Source organism: Enhydra lutris, unplaced genomic scaffold (assembly GCF_002288905.1).
Source record: "Enhydra lutris kenyoni isolate GAN:26980312 unplaced genomic scaffold, ASM228890v2 scaffoldscaffold50, whole genome shotgun sequence".
In the NCBI taxonomy this organism is placed as follows: domain Eukaryota; kingdom Metazoa; phylum Chordata; class Mammalia; order Carnivora; family Mustelidae; genus Enhydra; species Enhydra lutris.
In genome coordinates, this window is record NW_019154134.1 from 11,975,279 (window position 1) to 11,995,721 (window position 20,443).

The 20,443-nt window shown below is 38.4% G+C and overlaps 1 protein-coding gene across 1 annotated transcript in view; it reads left to right on the plus strand.

The window, feature by feature from the left end:
• LOC111156906 (zinc finger SWIM-type containing 6) overlaps window positions 1–20,443 on the plus strand; it is a gene marked incomplete at its 5' end in the record, with an annotated part of 192,982 nt that overhangs the window by 171,761 nt on the left and 778 nt on the right. Inside the window, 9 exons of the mRNA XM_022518037.1 lie at window positions 2,297–2,473; window positions 2,749–2,895; window positions 6,582–6,728; window positions 8,364–8,624; window positions 12,532–12,667; window positions 15,626–15,783; window positions 16,420–16,583; window positions 18,467–18,548; window positions 20,177–20,443. The exon at window positions 20,177–20,443 is cut by the window's right edge and continues 778 nt beyond it. Of these exons, the coding sequence (XP_022373745.1) occupies window positions 2,297–2,473; window positions 2,749–2,895; window positions 6,582–6,728; window positions 8,364–8,624; window positions 12,532–12,667; window positions 15,626–15,783; window positions 16,420–16,583; window positions 18,467–18,548; window positions 20,177–20,443 (1,539 nt within the window). The remainder of the gene's footprint in view (window positions 1–2,296; window positions 2,474–2,748; window positions 2,896–6,581; window positions 6,729–8,363; window positions 8,625–12,531; window positions 12,668–15,625; window positions 15,784–16,419; window positions 16,584–18,466; window positions 18,549–20,176) is intronic.

Genomic DNA, 20,443 nt, shown 5'->3' on the forward strand with positions numbered 1-20,443 from the left:
CGAATAGTTTTCCCCTTTTTACTTTTCTGAAAATCCCAGATTTTCTTTAATCAGCATGTAGTAATGTTATATGTACTTTATATTTAAAATTTGTTTATAAATTGTGTATTTGTCATTTTGAAAATTTCGTTAAGGTAATCTATGTCTTTTTTCCATCTTGTTGCAAAAATTAAAAAAAAAAAACTAGACATGTAAGGTAAAAAGTGGCCATAATTTTGATATTGAACAAATTTTATTTTTGTAGTCATTGTCTATGTACACAGTCTTTATTTTATTTCCCATGTTACTAAGACTTTATATTTTGCAGTTTCATTTCATTAGTATTTAGCTTTTTCTTTCTTTTTTTGTTTTCTGTGTAGAGGAGCCAGAATACTTAGCCTTTTTTGTTAGAATGGTTTTTATTGGTCTTTTATAGCTAACTGGTATTAAAAGTGGGGTGTGTTCCTGTACTTTTTCTCTTTGCTCATACAGTCACATGCAAATATGTGAAAAGTTGAGTTTTTTTTTTAAAATTGAGTCATACTCTACAACTTAATTTTATTATTGATACTACAGTAAGCCAATTGAGAAGTAGAACTCTTAATTTTTTAATACATGCAGAATACTAAGTTGCTTTTTTAAGTCTCCTTCTAGTTTTAAATTCTGTTTCTATGATTAGAGCTAAATTAAAAAAGTGAAATGACAGAGCCACTTAAAATGTATAAAATTTGGACTTAGGAATATTTAACCAAATGACAGAGGTCACGGGGCCAATTATTTGTTGGATCGCACTATCTCTATCTTGCTCAGCAAAAATCCCTGATAGGTTCAGAGGCCCTTAAATATGGGGTCCCTTCTTCCTGTTTGCAAGGTGAGCATCTGTGCAGCAGGGCTGTATCAGATACCGTCAGTATTATGCCTCTCAAATTATGTCATCATACATTTTGATATGTTTCACATTCAAATACAGATACCTAAGTTGACCTGATACCAAGCTGAGGTAATGTGTCTCTCTGTTAAAGACCCCTCAGAAGCCTTGCACAACAGCTGAAATTCCTGAATTCAGAGTGTGGATATTTGGGTTTTGATCTTGACTGCCATTGGCCTGGCCGTGTGACCTTGCCAATCCCGTCACTTCTCTTGGTTTTCGGCTCAATCAGCACAATAGGGGAGTTGTGCTAGATGAGTTCTCAGAGTTCTCAATTTGGCTGTGTTTCGGTTTTCAAGAGTCCCTCTTTGTCTTTGCTTAGCCAAAGCTGCAGTTTGCTTCTCACCGAGTTAAGTCTCAGTACAGTGAGGGCTGATACTTGAGCTAACTAAAATACACATACATAAGCATAGTTTGTTACCCTGATTTTCAGTTGAGACTCGCTATGGTTTGTGCCGCAGTTGAAGGTAAGTCTGGAGCGGGGACCCACGGGGTGGATTGCAATTACAGAATTTGAACCATGTTATCCAGAGGGACTGAGTATTCCCAGGAGTTGGGATGAGAATATTCTTTATTCCCCAAACATTTCTTTTCTCCGTCAGGTCCTGAAACTTGAATCCTCTTCGGAGTGTATGCTTCTGCTCTTTTGTGATGCCCCAGCATACACTATGCTGGGGACATCACACCAGTCATGGAACCTGCACAGGAGTCAGGAGGCAGCCTGTAGGGGCAAGGTAAGTGCGCTGGTTTGTTTTGTAGCTATGTTGTGTGGCTTTGTGAAATGTTAAATATATGCATTTATGCCCTTTGGGATATAAAGTGGCATTTAATTATTATATCCCAAGAAGCATAATAGTTTTAATTGTGCAAAACCGCACAATATAGTTAAAAAATACAACCAAAAGCACAACCCTTCTGCATATCTTTAAAGGCTGTTTGCATCTTCCTGAAAGGTTCCATGGCTGGTGTCACATCTCTTGCATAGTGTTTGTGAGAGCTGTTGATCCCATCAGGGCAGCCCACCACAGCACCTCAGAAGTGGGGAGCAGTGAGTTTTCATGTGATTTTTGTGCCGAGTGCCTCCTCCGAGTGTATTTGGCATGGAAACTAGACTTGACACTTCTTTTTGCAGGATGCCTTTAACCTTAGCTTTGATGGCTGCAGAGTGTGAGTGTTTGATAAAAACAAGTGTGTGGATGGTGGCTCTTTGGGCTGACTTGCCTCCTAGTACTTAGGACGTGAGAGTATTCCTCCTTCATCCTTCTGCTTAGGGGGTGCAGGACAGTGTGTGTGGGTGTGTTCATGAACATCTGGCCACAGAATGGTATGACTGATGGATTCACACGTGCATAGTAGCTGACATGGCTTTCTGAATTGTGGAACAAACAGATTCGTCGAACAGGCCACATCGGACAGTGTTCACCCGAGCCATCGAGGCGTGCGATCTCCACTGGCAGGATAGCCACTTGCAGCACATTATCAGCAGTGACCTATACACCAACTACTGTTACCATGACGACACTGAAAACTCCCTCTTTGACTCCCGCGGGTGGCCCCTCTGGCATGGTAAGTGGCCAAACCGGAAAGACATTTCCATGACTTACTTCTTTGTTTCGTTTCTATAGCATTATTGGAGTGGGAGGTGGAGAGTCAAAGGATTCAGTGGGAGATGGATGAATGCTTGGCAGTAGGAGCTGAGTGTTTCATTCAAATCCAAGTTCAGAAATCGTTTCTTGTGTCTTTTGAATAGTATTTTGGGGGGAAACCTCTTACTGTTTAAGTGCTGTTTTTGTAGATATATCTGACGATGGCAACTTTCTCCCCTTAACTTTTTGTTTTAGAACATGTTCCTACAGCTTGTGCAAGAGTGGATGCGTTACGTTCTCATGGGTACCCCAGAGAAGCACTGAGATTAGCAATAGCTATTGTTAACACGTTAAGACGACAGCAACAGAAGCAGTTGGAAATGTTCCGAACTCAAAAAAAAGGTGAATGGGAAGGAGTTTGTTTTCATTGGAATGGGATTCTTGGTGATGACGTGACTAGATTTTGTCCTCTCTTGAGTGAGAATGCTTCTGAAATTAGAGCAATGAAGATGACATTTCCTGCCACTCATTGGGAATATTTAATAGCTGGTCTGTGAGAAATTTTAGGCACATTTTTCCTGGTTGAATGTTGTAAGAAATAAGACTTTTAAAAACATTTCTTGGGTTAGTTAATTAAAAAAAAAATAAGTGATTAATTTTAAAAATTACATGATTTTTTTAAAAATCTTTTTTTTCCCCAAGTAATTATTTAGTGTGTCTGAATTACTGAAAATGCTGGTTGGCCATATGTCTTCTTTAGTGAAAGTGCGTTTTAATTCTAACAGTGAGGAGTCTGGGGGCAGACTGTCTGTGTTTGAATCCTAGTTGTAGGTCTTAGCTGGGAGACCTTAGGCAGTGACTTGAGCTCCTGTGATTTAGATTCCTCATCTGTGGACTAGGGCTTAGTAGAAGACCTGTCTCTTAAGAGTTGTTGAGAAAATTAAACTAGTTAATTCCTATGATGCTCTTAAAAGAGCCTGGCACAGTGTGTAAGCCTCTAAAACTTTTTACCTGTTATCAATTTGCACTTCAGGATATGGTCTTTATTTTAAGTGATCAAAACTCCTGGATTTTTAAAATTCTGTAAATAACAGTTTGATGAGCTGCCGACTGACAACACATTTTAAGTTCACTTTATTTTAGTTTACTATTAATCTTTTAAATTTTTAAATAAGTATTGCTGAGCAATAGCAATTACAGAGAGTTACATTAACGTGCATAAGGCCCCGACCAGAAAAAATCGTCTATATGCTTTTTCTGATTAATCAATGCACTTCTTGTTCCTTCTATAGGTATAAATCTTTTTATGTTTCTTTGATTAGGTTTGTTTTTTCAATCTGGAGTTTTATTTCTTATTTGGAGAGATACTTTAGTTGCTGGGGGATTTTTTGAGTCATGTTTTGGTTTTTAATCCTATTGTGATTATGCACACACCAAGGATACAGCAAAAATTTATCAAAAGTTGTTGAAATAAGCTGAAGGTTAAAGTGAGCTTTTGTTACAACCTTTAATAAGGTTGTATTTATTAATTTAATTAATATTAAATCTATTTCGGACTTATTATAAATGTGAACTAACATTATCATTTATATGATGAAGGAAAATTTTTTAGAGTTAAAAATTTACACCAAAAAAGGGGAGCTTAAATGGAATTGGAATGTAATATCCTTAGTGATCACTATTTTGTCCATTCCTTCATATTCTTTGTAACGTAACTGATTACCAGATGTGTTTGCAAAATATATTGCTTGGACCTTTGGAAATTTTTTTGAAACAGCCTCCTCTTCCCAAACACTAAACAGTCTGTAGCCAGAAGCTATCTACTTCTGTATAGTATGAAGGATAGTAAGTAATTTTCAGGCTAAGAGAGAGTGAGGTACTTTTTATACTGTAAAATTAAAGCTAGGTTATGATGGTTATTAGATTAAAATATCATATTATAAGCTTGTGTTAGAAGTGTTGTTAAAATGAATTTAATAAAAATGTTGCAATATCTAAGAAATGGAAAGTGTAAAAATGTTTGTGTAGGTAAGTTAGAATATATGTTAAGTTAGACTCTTTTAATTATCTTTGAAACCACTCTTAGACCCATTTCTCCTTTTTATCCTGTGAGCAGTGAAAACTTATTTCAGACTATTCTTAAGTTATTAATATGATTGCATCTCTATACCTGTATTTTCTCTCTCTTTTTGGGGGTCCATATTTAAAGAATAGGTTTTTCATTGGCTGTTATAATTCCAAATTGCCATGATATTTATTTGCTATGTGGTCAAGATAAGTAAATATATACCTTATACATTTTCAGTACTATTTGGCGTTATATGTCAGGTTTTATTGTTGTTGAGATATAATTGACATAAAATCATATTAGCTCAGTTATACAATATAATGATTCGATATAAAAATGATCACCACAGTAAGTCTAGTTAGTATCTGTCACCATAAAGAGTTACACATTTTTTTCTTACGACAAGAACTTTTGAGATTTACTCTTAGCAACTTTCATATATGTAACGCAGTATTATTAACTATAGTTGTCATGCTATACCTTATTACATCGCCGTGATTTGCTCATCGTATAAGTGCAAGTTTTTACCTTTTCCGCTTTCACTCATATCCACCCCTGCCTCTGGCAACTACCAGTCTGTTCTCTGTGTCTCGGAGCTTGGCTCTTTTTTTTCAGATTCCACATATAGGAGAGATCATGTGGTATTTGTCTTTCTCTGTCTTAGTTCACTTAGTTTCTTGATTCTGAAAAAAAATTGTTCTCCTTTTTAAAAATTAATTTCCCTTATTTCCGTGTTGTTTTCACTTATTTTTGTGTGGAAGGAAAATAGAGGAAATACTTTATAAAATTTTCTCTCTCATTTCCATCACTTGAAAATAGATTTATTTCTGTAAGTACGATGCTTCCTTATATCACATGCCTTTACACATACACACAAACGTTTCCTCCCCCCGCCCTCCATTAAACATACATATTTTGTTGTTCTGAGAGTAATACTCATGTTTTCTTTTTTCATACTGGTTTTGTATATGAAAGCCAGTGACAGAAACCAAAGGGAAAGACCCTTTCAAGGAATATAGGACCCAACCTTTAAATTTTAATACTTTGTACCAGGCAATTCTTCATTTTTATGTACTGATAGTTGATAGTCCAAAACCAGAAGACTTCTAAAGGAATATTGGATTCATGGAATGGTTCTTTAGCAATTTGTAAAAAGCCAGTTTTTGTCTTGGATATTTTATATTGTATATAGATTTCATTATATTTTCCTTTAAGAAGGAGCTACTGTTATTTATTACTTTAGTAAACATTTGGATGTAAAATACTGCATTCTTTACAAGGAACATATCTTAAAATATTTACAGCTTTTTTTCTCAGAACTCTGTAATTTAACTTAAGAACTTGAAAGTGCTACCATTCTGTGAAGAAAATGAAAAAGGATACATTTCTTCTAAATTATATGTTACTTTCTGCTATAGTTCTCCTTTGTGGCAAAGGGCCTCTCTTAAATGGCATACAGAGCCGTGATAATGAGGCCTTCGTAGATGCAAGGAGAGTAGTTTAATGATATCCATAGAAGGGTCCAAGTTGGACCCAGGTTACCACTCCCCTCTAGTCTTCAGTGTAGATGACCCACTGAACATGGACTCTGAGGGTAATCTTCTTAATATAATTAGCCAGTGATCATTCCAGGGGGACTTCAAAATCTTCTCTAATGCCACTCTTGGGAAAGTAAGGAGAGTTGTTCCTCGCTTCTCAGGTGAAAATTTGGAACTCATTTGTCCTCATGCAACATCATTTAATAGTATAAGTAGTAATGTTCACCCAGTACCTTGGACACATGAATTGATGTTCGGGGACTGTCCTAGAAAGTTGGCACCATTTATACCGATTTACAGATAACCTCTATGAACACAAAGTAGGTAACATGTTCGGGATTATGTATATCCTTGTTCTTTTTAGTTAAAGAGGAATTGCCAATTGAATTCATCCTAACTAATTTGTTAGGATGCCACTATTAAGTGGTAAAGCCTCTCTTCCTCTACTTGTTTCCATCTCTCAATTCCCTTTTCTTACACAGAGCTACCCCATAAAAGCATCACCTCAATAACCAATCTTGAAGGCTGGGTCGGACACCCCCTGGACCCTGTGGGCACTCTTTTCAGCAGCCTCATGGAAGCCTGCCGAATTGATGATGAAAACTTCTCTGGGTTCTCCGATTTTACAGGTAACACTAGTGGCATTCTCTCCCTCATGTGCTTTTCTCTCTTAGCCTGAGTGTCATTGGTCATTGTTTTGGTCACAATTTGTTTAATGAATCCATAGGGTTAGTACTTACAGTTAGCAAGAGAGCAAGGAAAGCGTGCTTTTGTGGAAGGCTTTACAAACGGGTAAAGTCTTGGAATTGACAGTTGGCAGCGTGTGTTAAGAACCTTAAAGATACTGGGGTGCCTGGGTGGCTCAGTGGGTTAAGCCTCTGCCTTCGGCTCAGGTCATGATCTCAGGGTCCTGGGATCAAGCCTCTCACCGGGCTCTCTGCTCAGCAAGGAGCCTGCTTCTCCCCCCTCTCTCTGCCTGCCTCTCTGCCTACTTGTGATCTCTGTCAAATAAATAAATAAAATCTTTTTTAAAAGTTAAAAAAGATAATAATCTAAAGATATTGAGCACCTGCGTAGCCCGGTTGATTAAGTGTCTGCCTTTAGCTCAGATCCTGATCCCAAGGTCCTGGCATGGAACCCTGCATCCAGCTCCCTGCTCAGTTGGAGCCTGCTTTTCCTCTACCCTTTCCCCTGCTCATGCTTTCTCTCTAACTCACTCCCTCTGTCTCAAATAAATAAATAATCTTAAAGATACTTATTTTCTTCTAGCCAGTGATTCTGCATCTAAGAATTATCTGCATTTATCACTGTTTTCCAGCATCATGATTTAAAATAAAGATGTGTATCCTAGCATTTAGAACTAGAAATTTGTCTGTATTAGAAGTTACTGGTCACTTAAATAGGTTGTAGTCTACTTTAAGAGAACTATCTAATGTCATTAAAAGTGTTTGACATCACACATTCCTCTAAAGCAGTGTTTTGAAATTTCTCTCTGCCTCATGAGACTTAAGCATCATCTCTAAAATGACTGCGCATGGGCTGTGGACAGAGGTGTGGGAGGCAGGAAGGGTTGTCCCTCAGCTGCTTTCATGCCCAGGTGAACTCAGAGGGTTAATTATATTGCGCCTCCATAATTTTTTCTGTGGTGTTTGCCTTCATGGGTTATTGGTGCCCCAAACTCTGTCAGGACTGTGAAAGGTATGACTCTGATCCCTTTCCCTGGGAGTTTGCTGGTTGAAGTTTGTTAACATTTCTAAGAGAAATACTTCAACAGAGATAAGAGAATGTCCAAAGAATCCTTCCTCTTTTGGTAACTGATGGCTCTTTGGTAACAGAAAGGACCTTGAAACTGGGTTACTTTGTTGTGTTCTCTATTTTTCTCATTAAATTTCAACATTGTGATAACAGTTTGGAAACTTTTTTTAATGCCATGCTTTAAAGAGTTGGTAACTATTGTAGTCATTATGTAATTTTGCTCTTGTTTAAAGTCTTTTTTCACTCTTAAGTATTCTTACTATTTCTTCTTAGATTTGTAGGGGTTTTTGGTGATTCATTTTCACTGGGAGAAAAATTTTGTAATAGTCTATTCCCCCAAAACATACATATCTTGTCATTCGTGGTCATGTTTTAAAGGATCCTAGAAAACTGTTACCTTGTTCTCAAATAATTCATGTTTCAGTACTGGGTAAAATAAATATTCGTACCTATCAGTACCTGCAAAAGTATTGTATCTGAACTTTGATTTCATTTGTGACATTTTACAGAGAATATGGGACAGTGCAAGTCTCTGGAATACCAACATCTCCCTGCACACAAATTCTTAGAGGAAGGGGAATCCTATTTAACATTAGCTGTGGAAGTAGCCCTGGTCGGGCTGGGACAGCAGCGTATCATGCCTGATGGGTTGTACACACAAGAGAAGGTTTGCCGGAATGAGGAGCAGCTCATTTCCAAGCTTCAGGAAATTGAATTGGATGACACACTGGTGAAAATTTTTCGCAAGCAAGCAGTCTTCCTATTAGAAGGTAGTGTGATAAAGAAGTTTTCCACTTGTTCTGCCAATTTTATTAAGGCGTGAAGCTTTCTTATGTTGGAACTATTGCCTGAATGGATTCAGTATGGTAGTTATTCTGATGGTATACTCTCTGAGTGTCATAGGAATGTTTACTATCCAAAAAATAATACCACTTAGTCCAAAGGTATAGATGTTCAGATGTGTGTCATTTGATTTTAGTGGTCGTGTAAGACAGCCTATTAGAAATGAGCCCCATTTAATGCCACAAACTTTGAAAAGGACTGTTGTCATTTAGTCTGCACTGTTACTCAGATAAATGCAAGTTTGATATTTAGTGGGTTGTTGCTGGTAGCCATGTACCTATTTGCTTGATCAATTGAATGAAATGGAAACTTCTTGGCATTCCTCTGAAGCATTATTAGGGCTGTTACATGACATCTGGGTTTTGAATATGTCATTTGCACATGCTAGCAAAGTACTGGAAGCTGCAGGAATGAATTTCCACTGTACTAATTAATTTCAGAGAATTAATTAGGCATAGATTCACCAAGTTCAAAGTTTCATGGAATCTCCAAGGCAAAGTCTAATTTTCTTCCTTTTATAAGGTCAAGAGCTAAATGGCTTAAGAAATTTTGGTTAGCGTTATTTTTAAAAAGTGTTTTGTTTTGTCTCTGTTTTTGTTTTTTTTTCCGGAAAAGAGTAAGTGTAATGAGTATAATAGCCTAAGCTTTAACACAAATTTAGGTGATGCCTAATTGGTAAAATTGCTTCTGTCTCTTCAGTATGTCGGTGTTAGTATTATGGGATTCTCTGTGATTGATAGGTTAATAAAGTGTGGTGTCTTAATCTTATATTCCGAACGGTTGCAATATGGGGAAGGGATTTAGAGAAAGTAACATTTCACAACCTCTTTTATTTGTCCAGAGCTAAAGATCTCTTTGAAAGAAAACATTTTCATCAAATGTATTACACATTTGTATGTTTTAGAAGTGTATTTTAAGGGGAAGATGTTCTTAAAACAAAATTAAAAAATTAAAGGAAAAATGTTCTTAATGTCATGTTTGATTTTGGTAAAATTTCTGATATTCATTTTTTGAAGCCCTCACCTTAACTTTTTTTTCTTCTAAAGATAAAGAAAGCCTTTCTTGGCAAATTTCAAGTGATCTTCATTCTTTCGTTACTGTTTTAGTTTCCTCCTATATAATTCCTTTTGATATAAGCACTATCATTAGCCACAAATTCTTAATGCTCTCACCGGCTCTTAGTAAACAACTTTTGATTTCTGTTATACTGAAGGATAGGAAGAGTATGTGTGCTTTTTAGAGTTGATGGTGTCTGATACCTGTTTATCATTTGCCTTTTCGAATGTCTCCATGTTCATTATTCGTGAATATTTTAAAACTTTTTCTTAGTTTTTGGTTAGTGCATCTCTCCCTGTTAGACATTTTTTCTAAAGAACTGTGGCTTATATGGAGTGCTCTTTGACTCATCATAACCTCTTTTCTTTTCCTTTCCTGAATCCTGCTAGGGTTGTAGAAAGTGGGTGGTGCAGGGCAGGAAGCAGTTCCAAGGGGAAGCTGAGGGACCATTTCTATAAACTCCCGAAAATAAGCACTCCCTGACTGAGTTGACTGCACTGGGGCACCAAGTTCTTCGTGTTTTTACACTCTGGAAATTTCAGGGGCAAAACAGGGAGCAGACACTAACTATTCTGAAATACAAGATGCTAATGTTTTCTGAAAAAGAAAAAGCAGTGACCCTATATTGTTGCTGTGTGTTAATCACTCTTGACCACAGTAAGATACTGGCATATTGGATCAATTAGTATATTGGTAAAGCATTTCTGGGAGTTCAGGGATTACAGTCATTATTAATCTATAAATAATTCTGTGATACCTGACTAAATATGTTTCTGGTTGGAAGGTATCATAACAATAAGTGTTGATTATGCATCCTGGGTTGGTTGGTTTGTGTGTTTGTTTGTTTTGCATAGCATGAAAAGGTAACTTGATGATTTAAGGGAAACACTGAAAGGAAATGGAGGAGAAATGAAGTGGATAATCTGCAAGTTTGCTATGAGGCCTTCAGTAAAATAAGAGGCCTTGCAATGAGGCCTTCAGTAAAATAAGAGTTAGTGTTTTAGTCTGCCCAAGCTGGCATCACAAAATACTGCAGCAGTGGGTGGCTTAAACAATAGAAATTTCTCATAGTTCTGGAGGCTGGGAAGTCCAGGGTCAAAGTGCATATCAGTTAAATTTCTGGTGAGCCCTCTCTTCCTATAAATGTCTGTCTTCTTCTTGTGCCCTCCCAAGGCAAAGGGGGAGAGAGAGCAAGAGAGCTCTCTGATGTCTGTTCTTGTAAGGCTACTAATCCTGTTGGATCAGGGCCACACCCTGTGAACTCAAGTAACCTGTTCATTACCTCTGTGTAAAGGCCCTATCTCCAAGTACAGTCACTTTAGGAGTTGGGTCTTCATCATATGAATTGGGGTGGGGAATATAAACATTCAGTCCATAATAATAATAATTTAAAAAGTTGGCTAAAGGCAGAGCTATAATGCTGTATCAACTTTTGAAGACTTTTGGGTCACTAAAACGTTTTTGAATGTCTTAAACGACAAGAAGAAGGGTAATAGATTTAGTAAAATTAGAAATCTAGGATGGATTTTAGTTTGCCTAGGTAAAAAATAAGATTTTATGAAAATATAATTTTCAAAATACTTAATGAGCAGTTAAGAATACTAAACAATAAAATAAGAAATGTTAATATAATCTCTGTTAAAATGATCTAGAATGTGTCATGCTCCTACCCAGTGCCCCATTCAGTAACTCCTCTCACCATTTCTTCTGAACTGCCGTTTCTTGCATTCTAAACTCTTTGCCAGACTGATTTGTCTCATGGAAAACAAATGTATTATGTCCTTTGAGCAGTAGTGTCATGGTTCATAATTCTAGAAATCATGAAACAGATGTTACCCAAAGGTGACATGGAAACTAATTTATTAAACACTTTACAGTAACTAAACCTCAAAGTACTTAAGTGGAAAGTAGTTGAACTAACCACTGTGGTTTCCTTTCAAAATGTATTTTAAAATTCAGTATCACCTTTCTTAGGGACAGCATTCAGAGAGCACACAGGGGAAGTTAGCTCTGCCACCATACCTGTCATAACTACTAAGAAATGAATTTTGACAGCTTAAATGTAATTTTGCTTTTGAAATTGGTCTTTTGGAGCCCCCAAAGTGGTAGATTTCCAGTTACTTTAACTTTTTTTTTTCTTATGCCTATGGTGAGTATCAAATGTGTTACTGACTATTCTTTTATTATTAATCACTTCCTGAGAATTAATATCTATTTCTGCTTATTAGGAGCAACAGTGTTTAAAGTCTTTGTATTGGGATTTGTGATTCAGATTCCTCCCCTGAGGCAGAGTACTCTTTTCTGGCAACCTGGCTTGTCTGTGCCCATAAGACTGATTGGGTCCAGGGGCAGCTTCCAGAGTTCATCTGCAGAGTCATCTGTGCATTTGAAAGTCCAGATGCTCAGATGTTCCACATTGAGAAAGGGTGTTTCTTGAATTCCGTGAGATTTTGTATGCTTCAGAGGGTTTCTTTCTCTGAAGCAGTTATAATGTGAAAAAGCTCTGCCCCCTAGTTCTATGAGTCTCATTTTAGCTATGGTATTGTTAGTTGGGGGACTGTTCCTGAAGTGAATTTGATATTGGATACTATACCCTGTAGAATCATTTTTGACTAAGAATTGTATTTCTTTCTACTATGTCACTTTGATTACATTCTTAACTAGATTAGTTTGTATATGTTATAACTTTACATAAAAATTTTATGAAAATATACTTTACAAGAAGTCTTATTAGTTCCTTTTTTAGGAATGTAAAATGTGTATGCTCTCTTCCCACAGCCGGACCATATAGTGGTTTAGGCGAAATAATCCATCGGGAGAGCGTTCCAATGCACACATTTGCCAAGTATCTCTTCACCTCTCTCCTACCTCATGATGCTGAATTGGCATACAAAATTGCACTGAGAGCGATGCGGTACGTATTCACAGCCCGGCTGGGCAGAGGCGATCCAGATTCCCCACGGGGAAAAAAGGCTGTTCACTGACTTCTCGTTCATTCGTATTTCTTGTAGGCAGCAGAAAAGCTAAAGAAGCCATGCTTCTTGGATTGTTGTGATGGTGGTTTGTTGGTTTGTTTGGGTTTTGTTTTACAGTAAAGGAAGAATTGTAACCCAGACTGCTTCGTACTTGTGCTCTCGGTGGCTTTTTCCTTATTTCTCTGGAAGCTAGCATTTGGGAGTTAGAGAACAATTTTAGGCCAAGCTTAACGATAAGGGAGCACTGGTTGAAAGCTTCCTGGATAGTTGATTGTTTTGAAAAAGTTAGATTTTTTGGAACAGTGGTAAATAATAAGTATACTTGTCTGAATGTAATAACTGAGGGAGCCTCTCCCACCTGCGTTAATTCCACATGCCATCATTAGCGCGGGAAGGCCATAGTACCACTGAAATACCTCTGTGCTCAACTGGAGGATGAGGAAAGATGGGGCTGTGGCTCGGGTTGAAGGCTTTCCTGTTAGGCATCTTCCAGGACCTGCTCTCCTCGCTCTGACTGCTTCCAGCCCTTCCTTTACAGTAGTAATAATTGGATTATGTTGTTCTCTGCCACTGACCTTTCTGTTTCACTTTCCTTTTTAAAGTCTGTTCACCAAATATTTTGATCATAAATTTATCTAGGTGAATGCTTTTTAATGAATTTAGGATTGTATTTTTCAGTCTTATATGTTGCCTATTAAACCTTAAGGCTCTGAAAGGCATATCCACCTTTCTTAAAACTTGAGATTTTGTTTTATTTTTTTAAATTAAAACACTCCTTTGTGAAAGTGCACACTAGACCCAGTTATAGTCACCAAAGACAAACTGTGTACACACTCAAGAGCTTGAGGTGTTGGAGAATAGTTTGATCCCATCCTATAGAATCTTTTCATGAAAGATTCTCTGTCTGTAACCAATGTAGGGGATTCAAAAGAAATTCTTGTCTGTATGAAGATAGGTTTTATTTTTCAGGGGGCCTCTTTTTTATGCAGTGCCTGGGTGTGTGTGTGTTTGTGTGTGTGTGTGTACGTGTATGTGTACCTGTGTGTGTGTCAGTGTGTATTGAAGCTTACATCCTTTAACTTGGCATTCTTCCCTTGGCACCATGAAATAAATCTCATTAACCTATCAGAGAAACCTTGTGAAATTCTCATCTGTTTTTAATTAATAACTAACATAAGTAAAAATCACCCCCCAAACACACCCACTAAATTACCTTATGCCCCTTGGTTTTTATTTTAGAGCACAGCTTTGTAAATAAGTCCCTATTCCCATTTTTGGAAGCTGAAATAGAAGTTGTCAGACGAAGACAGATGCTCAGCTCTATACTTCTTAAATCTTGAGAATTTTGCTCCTGCTGCAAAGAGAAGAATGCTAATGTTATGTTGCCACCAGATGCTATTGCTATGACCGCTGTGAAGTTGAAGGGTAAAATGTGATAAGGTTTCTCTGTGATTCTGGCTTATGGGAAGGGATCTGTCAGGTGAAAAGACTTGCTTTCCTAACACTCAGAAACTCATTTATGTTTGTCCTTGGTTGCTGCCAAGGCAGTTTGTTTATGGAGGATACTAGTGGGAGGGGGGGATTATTTTCTACCTCTTTTCTTCTACTTGCCACTACTTCTGTTAAAGCGCTGCTGTGGAAGGGAGGTAGTAGGACCTACTAGAGCATCTTAAGGCACCAGGGAAACAGGCAAGAAAAGAGACATGTAGTCTACTTGCTTCTTAGTCTTTCTGGAAGTGGTAGAAGGGTGGGGGAGCTGGAAAAAGATGTTTTTAGCACTCATTTTCTCATCTTTTCAGGGCTGTTGACTAGTTTACTCTACAGCAACTCTGGAAAGATTTGCTGGTGAACATAGGAACATTCTGGGTTTTTTGAAAAGTTAAAGTAACTCCACCAAAATTCTTATTAATTTCCTACCTTGCTACCCCTTAATGCTAACATCTCTTTGTCCCTAGATGAAAGGAAAAGAAAGTGAGGCATTTGGCCTGCCAGAACAGTAACTGCTCTTGGGCGGGACCCCAAGGCCAGCATCACACCCTGACCCTGTTAATTCCTGTTGGTCCTTAGCTCTTATTCCCTAACACTGGTATACTTGAGTCAATGTTAGTGTTCTGGTGATTGTGAAGGAATCACTGCAGTTGTAGCTACTCTGCTAATCTCTTCAGTACTTCTGTTTGGAAGAGATCACTAAGCATGTGCTGTTTTCAGTAATTGTTCTTTATTTGCCGACATATTCTTAATCAAAGATAGATTGATTGAAATCAGAGATCACACTGAATTTGTGCAAGGCTGTCAAAGGACAAATACTTGGATCATTGGCATTCATCATCTCTTGATAGGATTGATGCAACGTATTCGAACTATAAATTCCTGAAATTAAAAGGAACTAACTCTGCAGGAAATATGAATCTATGGAAAGGAGGTTATTTTTGTTTAACTTCTCCCTTATTTTGTGTTTTAATGAGCTAGCTTATCCATTTCAGCTATCCACTGTTCCCTGACTGTTGTAATCTCAGTCTTAAATGTTCACTTGCCTATGAGTTTCTGTTGACTTTTACTTTTTCAAGAGTGTGATAAGATTCAAAAATTTTACAGTAGATGCACATCAAGTTTTGTGTTTCAGATTTTCTCAATGTTCATATCTTAATTTTCTTGAATATTACATTTCTTGAATGATGCTAAAGAAGAGAAATCTCTTAGGTTTGAGTACTGAGCAATTAACAAGATGTCTTTGGCATCCAGGTAGCAGAGCGTAGCTGTACCAGCTCTTCCTGCACCCAGGACCTGAACAGTTTCTCCCACCATCTACCCACTCATCTGCCTTCTGATCAGGTCTTGTGGCCAAGGGGTTGGACAAGGAATAACTAGGAACCAACTGTCTTGTCTTCTCATTACAGGTTACTAGTATTGGAATCTACTGCTCCGACGGGAGATCTCACCCGCCCACACCATATTGCATCAGTCGTTCCCAACCGGTATCCTCGCTGGTTCACGCTAAGCCACATAGAATCCCAGCAGTGTGAGCTGGCATCCACCATGCTGACTGCAGCCAAAGGTACTGGATTGTCCTGACACCTCATGATTATTGTGTTTGCCTTTTTTCTTTTTTTGAAGGATCATGTTTTCTGTTAAATTGTCGGTAGTGGTGCCAATGTCCAGTTGTAGGGGATCCTCTTCCTTAGATGTTAACTTAGGAGGAGGAACAGGTGCTACTTACTCGAGCCTGACACTTTCCTCTTTTAATTGCATCATTAAACTTGGTGCTGGTGGAGTTTAGGGTTAGTTACTATGCCATGGAAATGGTGGTTCAGGTTCAGAAGCAGATTAAAATGTTAGGTTACATTTTTTTTTTTTCCCTCCCAGAAATATTCACCAAAAATTTGTAATAGGAACTAGGAGGGCTTCTTGCTGTCTCATGTTAGTTCTGGTTAATACGTGCTTTTAGTCGTGAAGGGTGTGTCTTGGTGTATCTTTTTTGTGAAACCGCAATTCTTAGGCATTTCAGTAACTCTGGGACCCTTAGTTGTTGTAACATTTGTGCCACATGTGAACATTTCAGGTAAATTAACTTGTGCTTTATGTTTTGTTTTGTTTTGTTTCCTTTTTTTCCCTCCTGTGTGTGTGTGTGTGTGTGTGTGTGTGTGTTATGGTTGTTTGATGTTTGGTTTGGTTTGGTTTTCCCTTGTTGCAGGCGATGTTCGGAGGCTGGAAACAGTATTAGAATCCATTCAGAAAAACATTCACTCCTCATCCCACATCTTCAAGCTTGCCCAAGATGCATTTAAAATAGCAACTCTCATGGACAGCTTGCCAGACATCACTCTTTTGAAAGTGTCTCTGGAACTGGGCCTGCAGGTACACGGCTGGTGGTCATTGCGGGGGCCCCAGGGATGGCTAAATAAAGGCGCCAGCTCTGCTTGTTTCCAGCTGGGTAGTTGAGTACAACCCTGTGACGACTCCGTGCACAGAGCTGTTAGATTCTGGGGGCGCTCCCAGTCGAACCAGACTGCTGCTCGGGTGCAGCGGCTGTACATCTAGAAGCCCTGTTTTTGTCCTTCAAAAAAAAGGGGTCATTTTCTGAATTCTAGCCTTAGTTTCTCCTTTAGCGAATGGAGGAGATTATCGCTAGTAAGAGACTTAAGTGAAACTATCGTGTACTCTAAAGAATTGGTTGTTGAGGTTAAAGTTGTAGAGGAAGTATGATTTTTTTCTTGTTGTTTGCATTTTCATAATAGATGGGCACGTCTAGCTCCTTTTTATAACCCTTAAAATAGTAGATAAAGGAGTGATTGGGCCAGGGTCCAGTTTCACCTTTCCCGAGACCTGCTTAGACGTTTTACCAAGGACATTTTGAGTTAGTCATACAGATAGATGTTTGCTTCCTTATAGTTTCTTTAAAAAATTACTGTATAAACCCAGGAACTGGAAAGTTTATATGTTGACTTTTCTAAGGAATTCTCTTTTAACATTTGCTTTTTAAAAAAATCATCATTAAAAATGGTGAAAGAAATTGTTATCTAATTACCTTAAGTATGGGGAATAGAATGCCCTGATAAGATGTTTTTTAGTTATGGATTCTCCTTATGATGATTAATAGAGTTTGAGAATTAGATTATATAGGGAAAGCACACTTCCCCTATACGGTACTGTACAAGCAGAGAGTATAGGGGATTGCATTTAAGCTATACAATGACACTTCAGAAGTTTCTTTTTAAAAATGAATTGGTGGGGCGCCTGGGTGGCTCAGTGGGTTAAGCCGCTGCCTTCGGCTCAGGTCATGATCTCAGAGTCCTGAGATCGAGCCCCGCATCGGGCTCTCTGCTCTCTAGGGGAGCCTGCTTCCTCCTCTCTCTCTGCCTGCCTCTCTGCCTGCTTGTGATCTCTCTGTCAAATAAATAAATAAAATCTTAAAAAAAAAAAAAAAATGAATTGGTGCTAGTTGGCTTATATTTGTTATTATTGCCTCTTAGAGGTTTGATACAGAAAGAACCATTAACGAACTTTCTGGTTATTTGGAATTCTGGCAGGCTTTTTTTAAATAAATGGCAGATTACTGAGAACTTAGTCCCTGCCTTATTCTTTCTAGAACCCAAGAAGGAATCCCACAACACCTTTCTGAGGCTTTAGGCATGTTATGTCCCAGATGTTCTGAGTGGGGGAAGCAGGAAGAGACGGATAATTTTATTTGGGGATCTTATTAGAAAGTGAAAAAATCAATTGATGCCAAAAATGATTGCTTTCCAAACCCCTGAGTTATCTTCATGATCACCAGGAAAAAGAGCAACCAGAGATCGAAGGTTATCGGTTAATGGTTATTCTAAAATACCTCTTTGCCAACTGAGGGGTTCCTACTCAGAATTAAGTTCTTGAGAAGCCTCAAAAATCTAGAACCATGGAATTTGTCAAAGCTGAGAAGGAGAGGGCCTGGACTGTGCTTGATACTGCAATCTGGCCCTCTCATTTTGCAGATGACAAAGTGATTAATTGAGCACCTTGCCCAGGATGCTGCATCTGGTCACTCAGCCCCCCTGAAGTAGAATGCAGGCCTTCTGTCTCCTAGGCTGGGGAGCCACGAACGAATTCAAAATGATATGCAGAACTTTGCTCTAAATATGGCTCTTCATCCTTCTGGTAGTAGGGAATATTCCTCGTAGTTTATGCCTTGGGATGAATTGTTTCCTTTTGCGTTGACGTCAGTTGATCTTCCGAAACACTGTGGAGTTATCTTGTCTTTACAGGTTATGCGAATGACACTGTCAACCTTAAATTGGCGACGACGGGAGATGGTGAGGTGGCTGGTAACATGTGCTACTGAAGTGGGTAGGTAAACTCTGGAGGAGGAGCTTTCCCAGGTGCCTCATGGTTGGATTTAACTCGTCATTAAACAAATATAAAAATGTGTTTCTCTTTTTACCTTGAATTCTCCAAGGCTTCTTGCTCCTTCTAGCCCTTGCCTCCAACCTTTAGTTATGCATACCTGCATTGTTCTTCTTCCAAACTATCACATTTGTGGGGTATCAGACTTGTTTAATATTGACTGAGTCACTGAGTAAATACTTTTTTTTGCTGTTCTGTCACTCTTAAGGTGCTTTTGGTAACTTTTTGTGAAAATCAGGTTTATAATTTTATATTAAAGAGTTCTAGAGTGAATCCTTAGTAGATTGGAAACCGGCTTTGAAACTAACTTGATACTGTGGGTTAGTGGGTCAGGCCATTTTAGTGAAAATAATATGAAGCTCTCTAGTTGTGCTGAGACTTTTCTTTATTGTCCGGGGGCATATGTCATCGTATCCAGCAGATAAATGATTACCGGGTGTGGTTTAGGTGAGCCTTCAGGTATGTGGAAGCTATTCATAGGAAGTTCCTCCTGGTTGCCCGTAATCTGCATTTGGTGAGACTGTCAACCAGCTGTTTCCTCTCTCTAGCAGTAAATTGGTACCAAAGAAAACTACATTTCTAGTAGGAGTGCCAACAAAAAACAAATGGTGGTTGCCTTTAATAAATGTTGGTTAAATTGTCTGTCTCCCTTCATGTTTGCATCAAAAAAGGGTACACACTTTTACTGAGAGGACGCTACCTCTTCAGTTTTTAGATACTGTAAAATCATTCTTGCTTTTTTTCTTTTATTACTTTTAATGGTTTGTTACTTTGGGAAAAGGGAAATTGGTCTTAATATAAAAATTATATTGTTAAGTTGTTGAAGTGATGCTTCAGTGAAGCAGTACAAAGATAATACCAGTCGAAGAACTGCTCTACAGCTTCCCTAATCCTGTACCAAGGTATATACCTAACTTCTCTGTGAGATTTTCATACCTACTCTTTAAATCACTCACAATTAGGTTTTTCCTACGGCTCAGGCATATTGGATCTCTGCACTTAGAATGGTTATTTTATAAAGATCTTGTCAGTTATTTCTAACATCTGAGTCACCTGTAGATCTGCTTCTGTTGACTCTTTTCTCTTGATGATGGGTCACATTTTTCTGTTTCTTTGTGTGTCTTAATCATTTTGTATTGTGTATACTTTAAAGTTACAAACACACATACCACATAAAAAGTCTGTATTTTGGTGAGAGTCGTAGTTACTTATGACTCAGATTCTGTAGCGGGTAACTGACAGGAGGGCCCAGTGAACTAGAACTCATTAGCAGAAAGCCATTTTCTGAAATGGCAAAGCGGCGCAGTCCAAATACCAACTACCGAGGAAGTTTATTACAGGAAGTTCATGTTCAGGAAGTTCATGTTCCTTTCAGGCATTTCACTGAATAACAGTCTATAATAACCTTATTCTAAAAGGTTGCTCCCAGGCACATTACCTTACAGGATTCTCTGGCCTAGCTCACGTCCTGTGCTGGTTAACCATATAAGCATTGATTATTAGGTGGAAATAAGGCAAGACCTCTGGGCAGCCTCCTCGTCAGTAATAGGGCTTCTCTGTGTTCCTTGAAGGTGTTTATGCCCTGGACAGCATCATGCAGAGCTGGTTTACCCTCTTTACTCCCACTGAGGCCACAAGTATAGTTGCGACCACCGTGATGTCCAACAGCACCATCGTCCGCCTCCACCTGGACTGCCACCAGCAGGAGAAGCTGGCCAGCAGTGCCCGGACACTTGCATTGCAGTGTGCCATGAAGGACCCTCAGAACTGTGCCCTCTCCGCGCTCACCTTGTGTGAAAAGGATCACATAGCTTTTGAGACGGCGTACCAAATTGTTC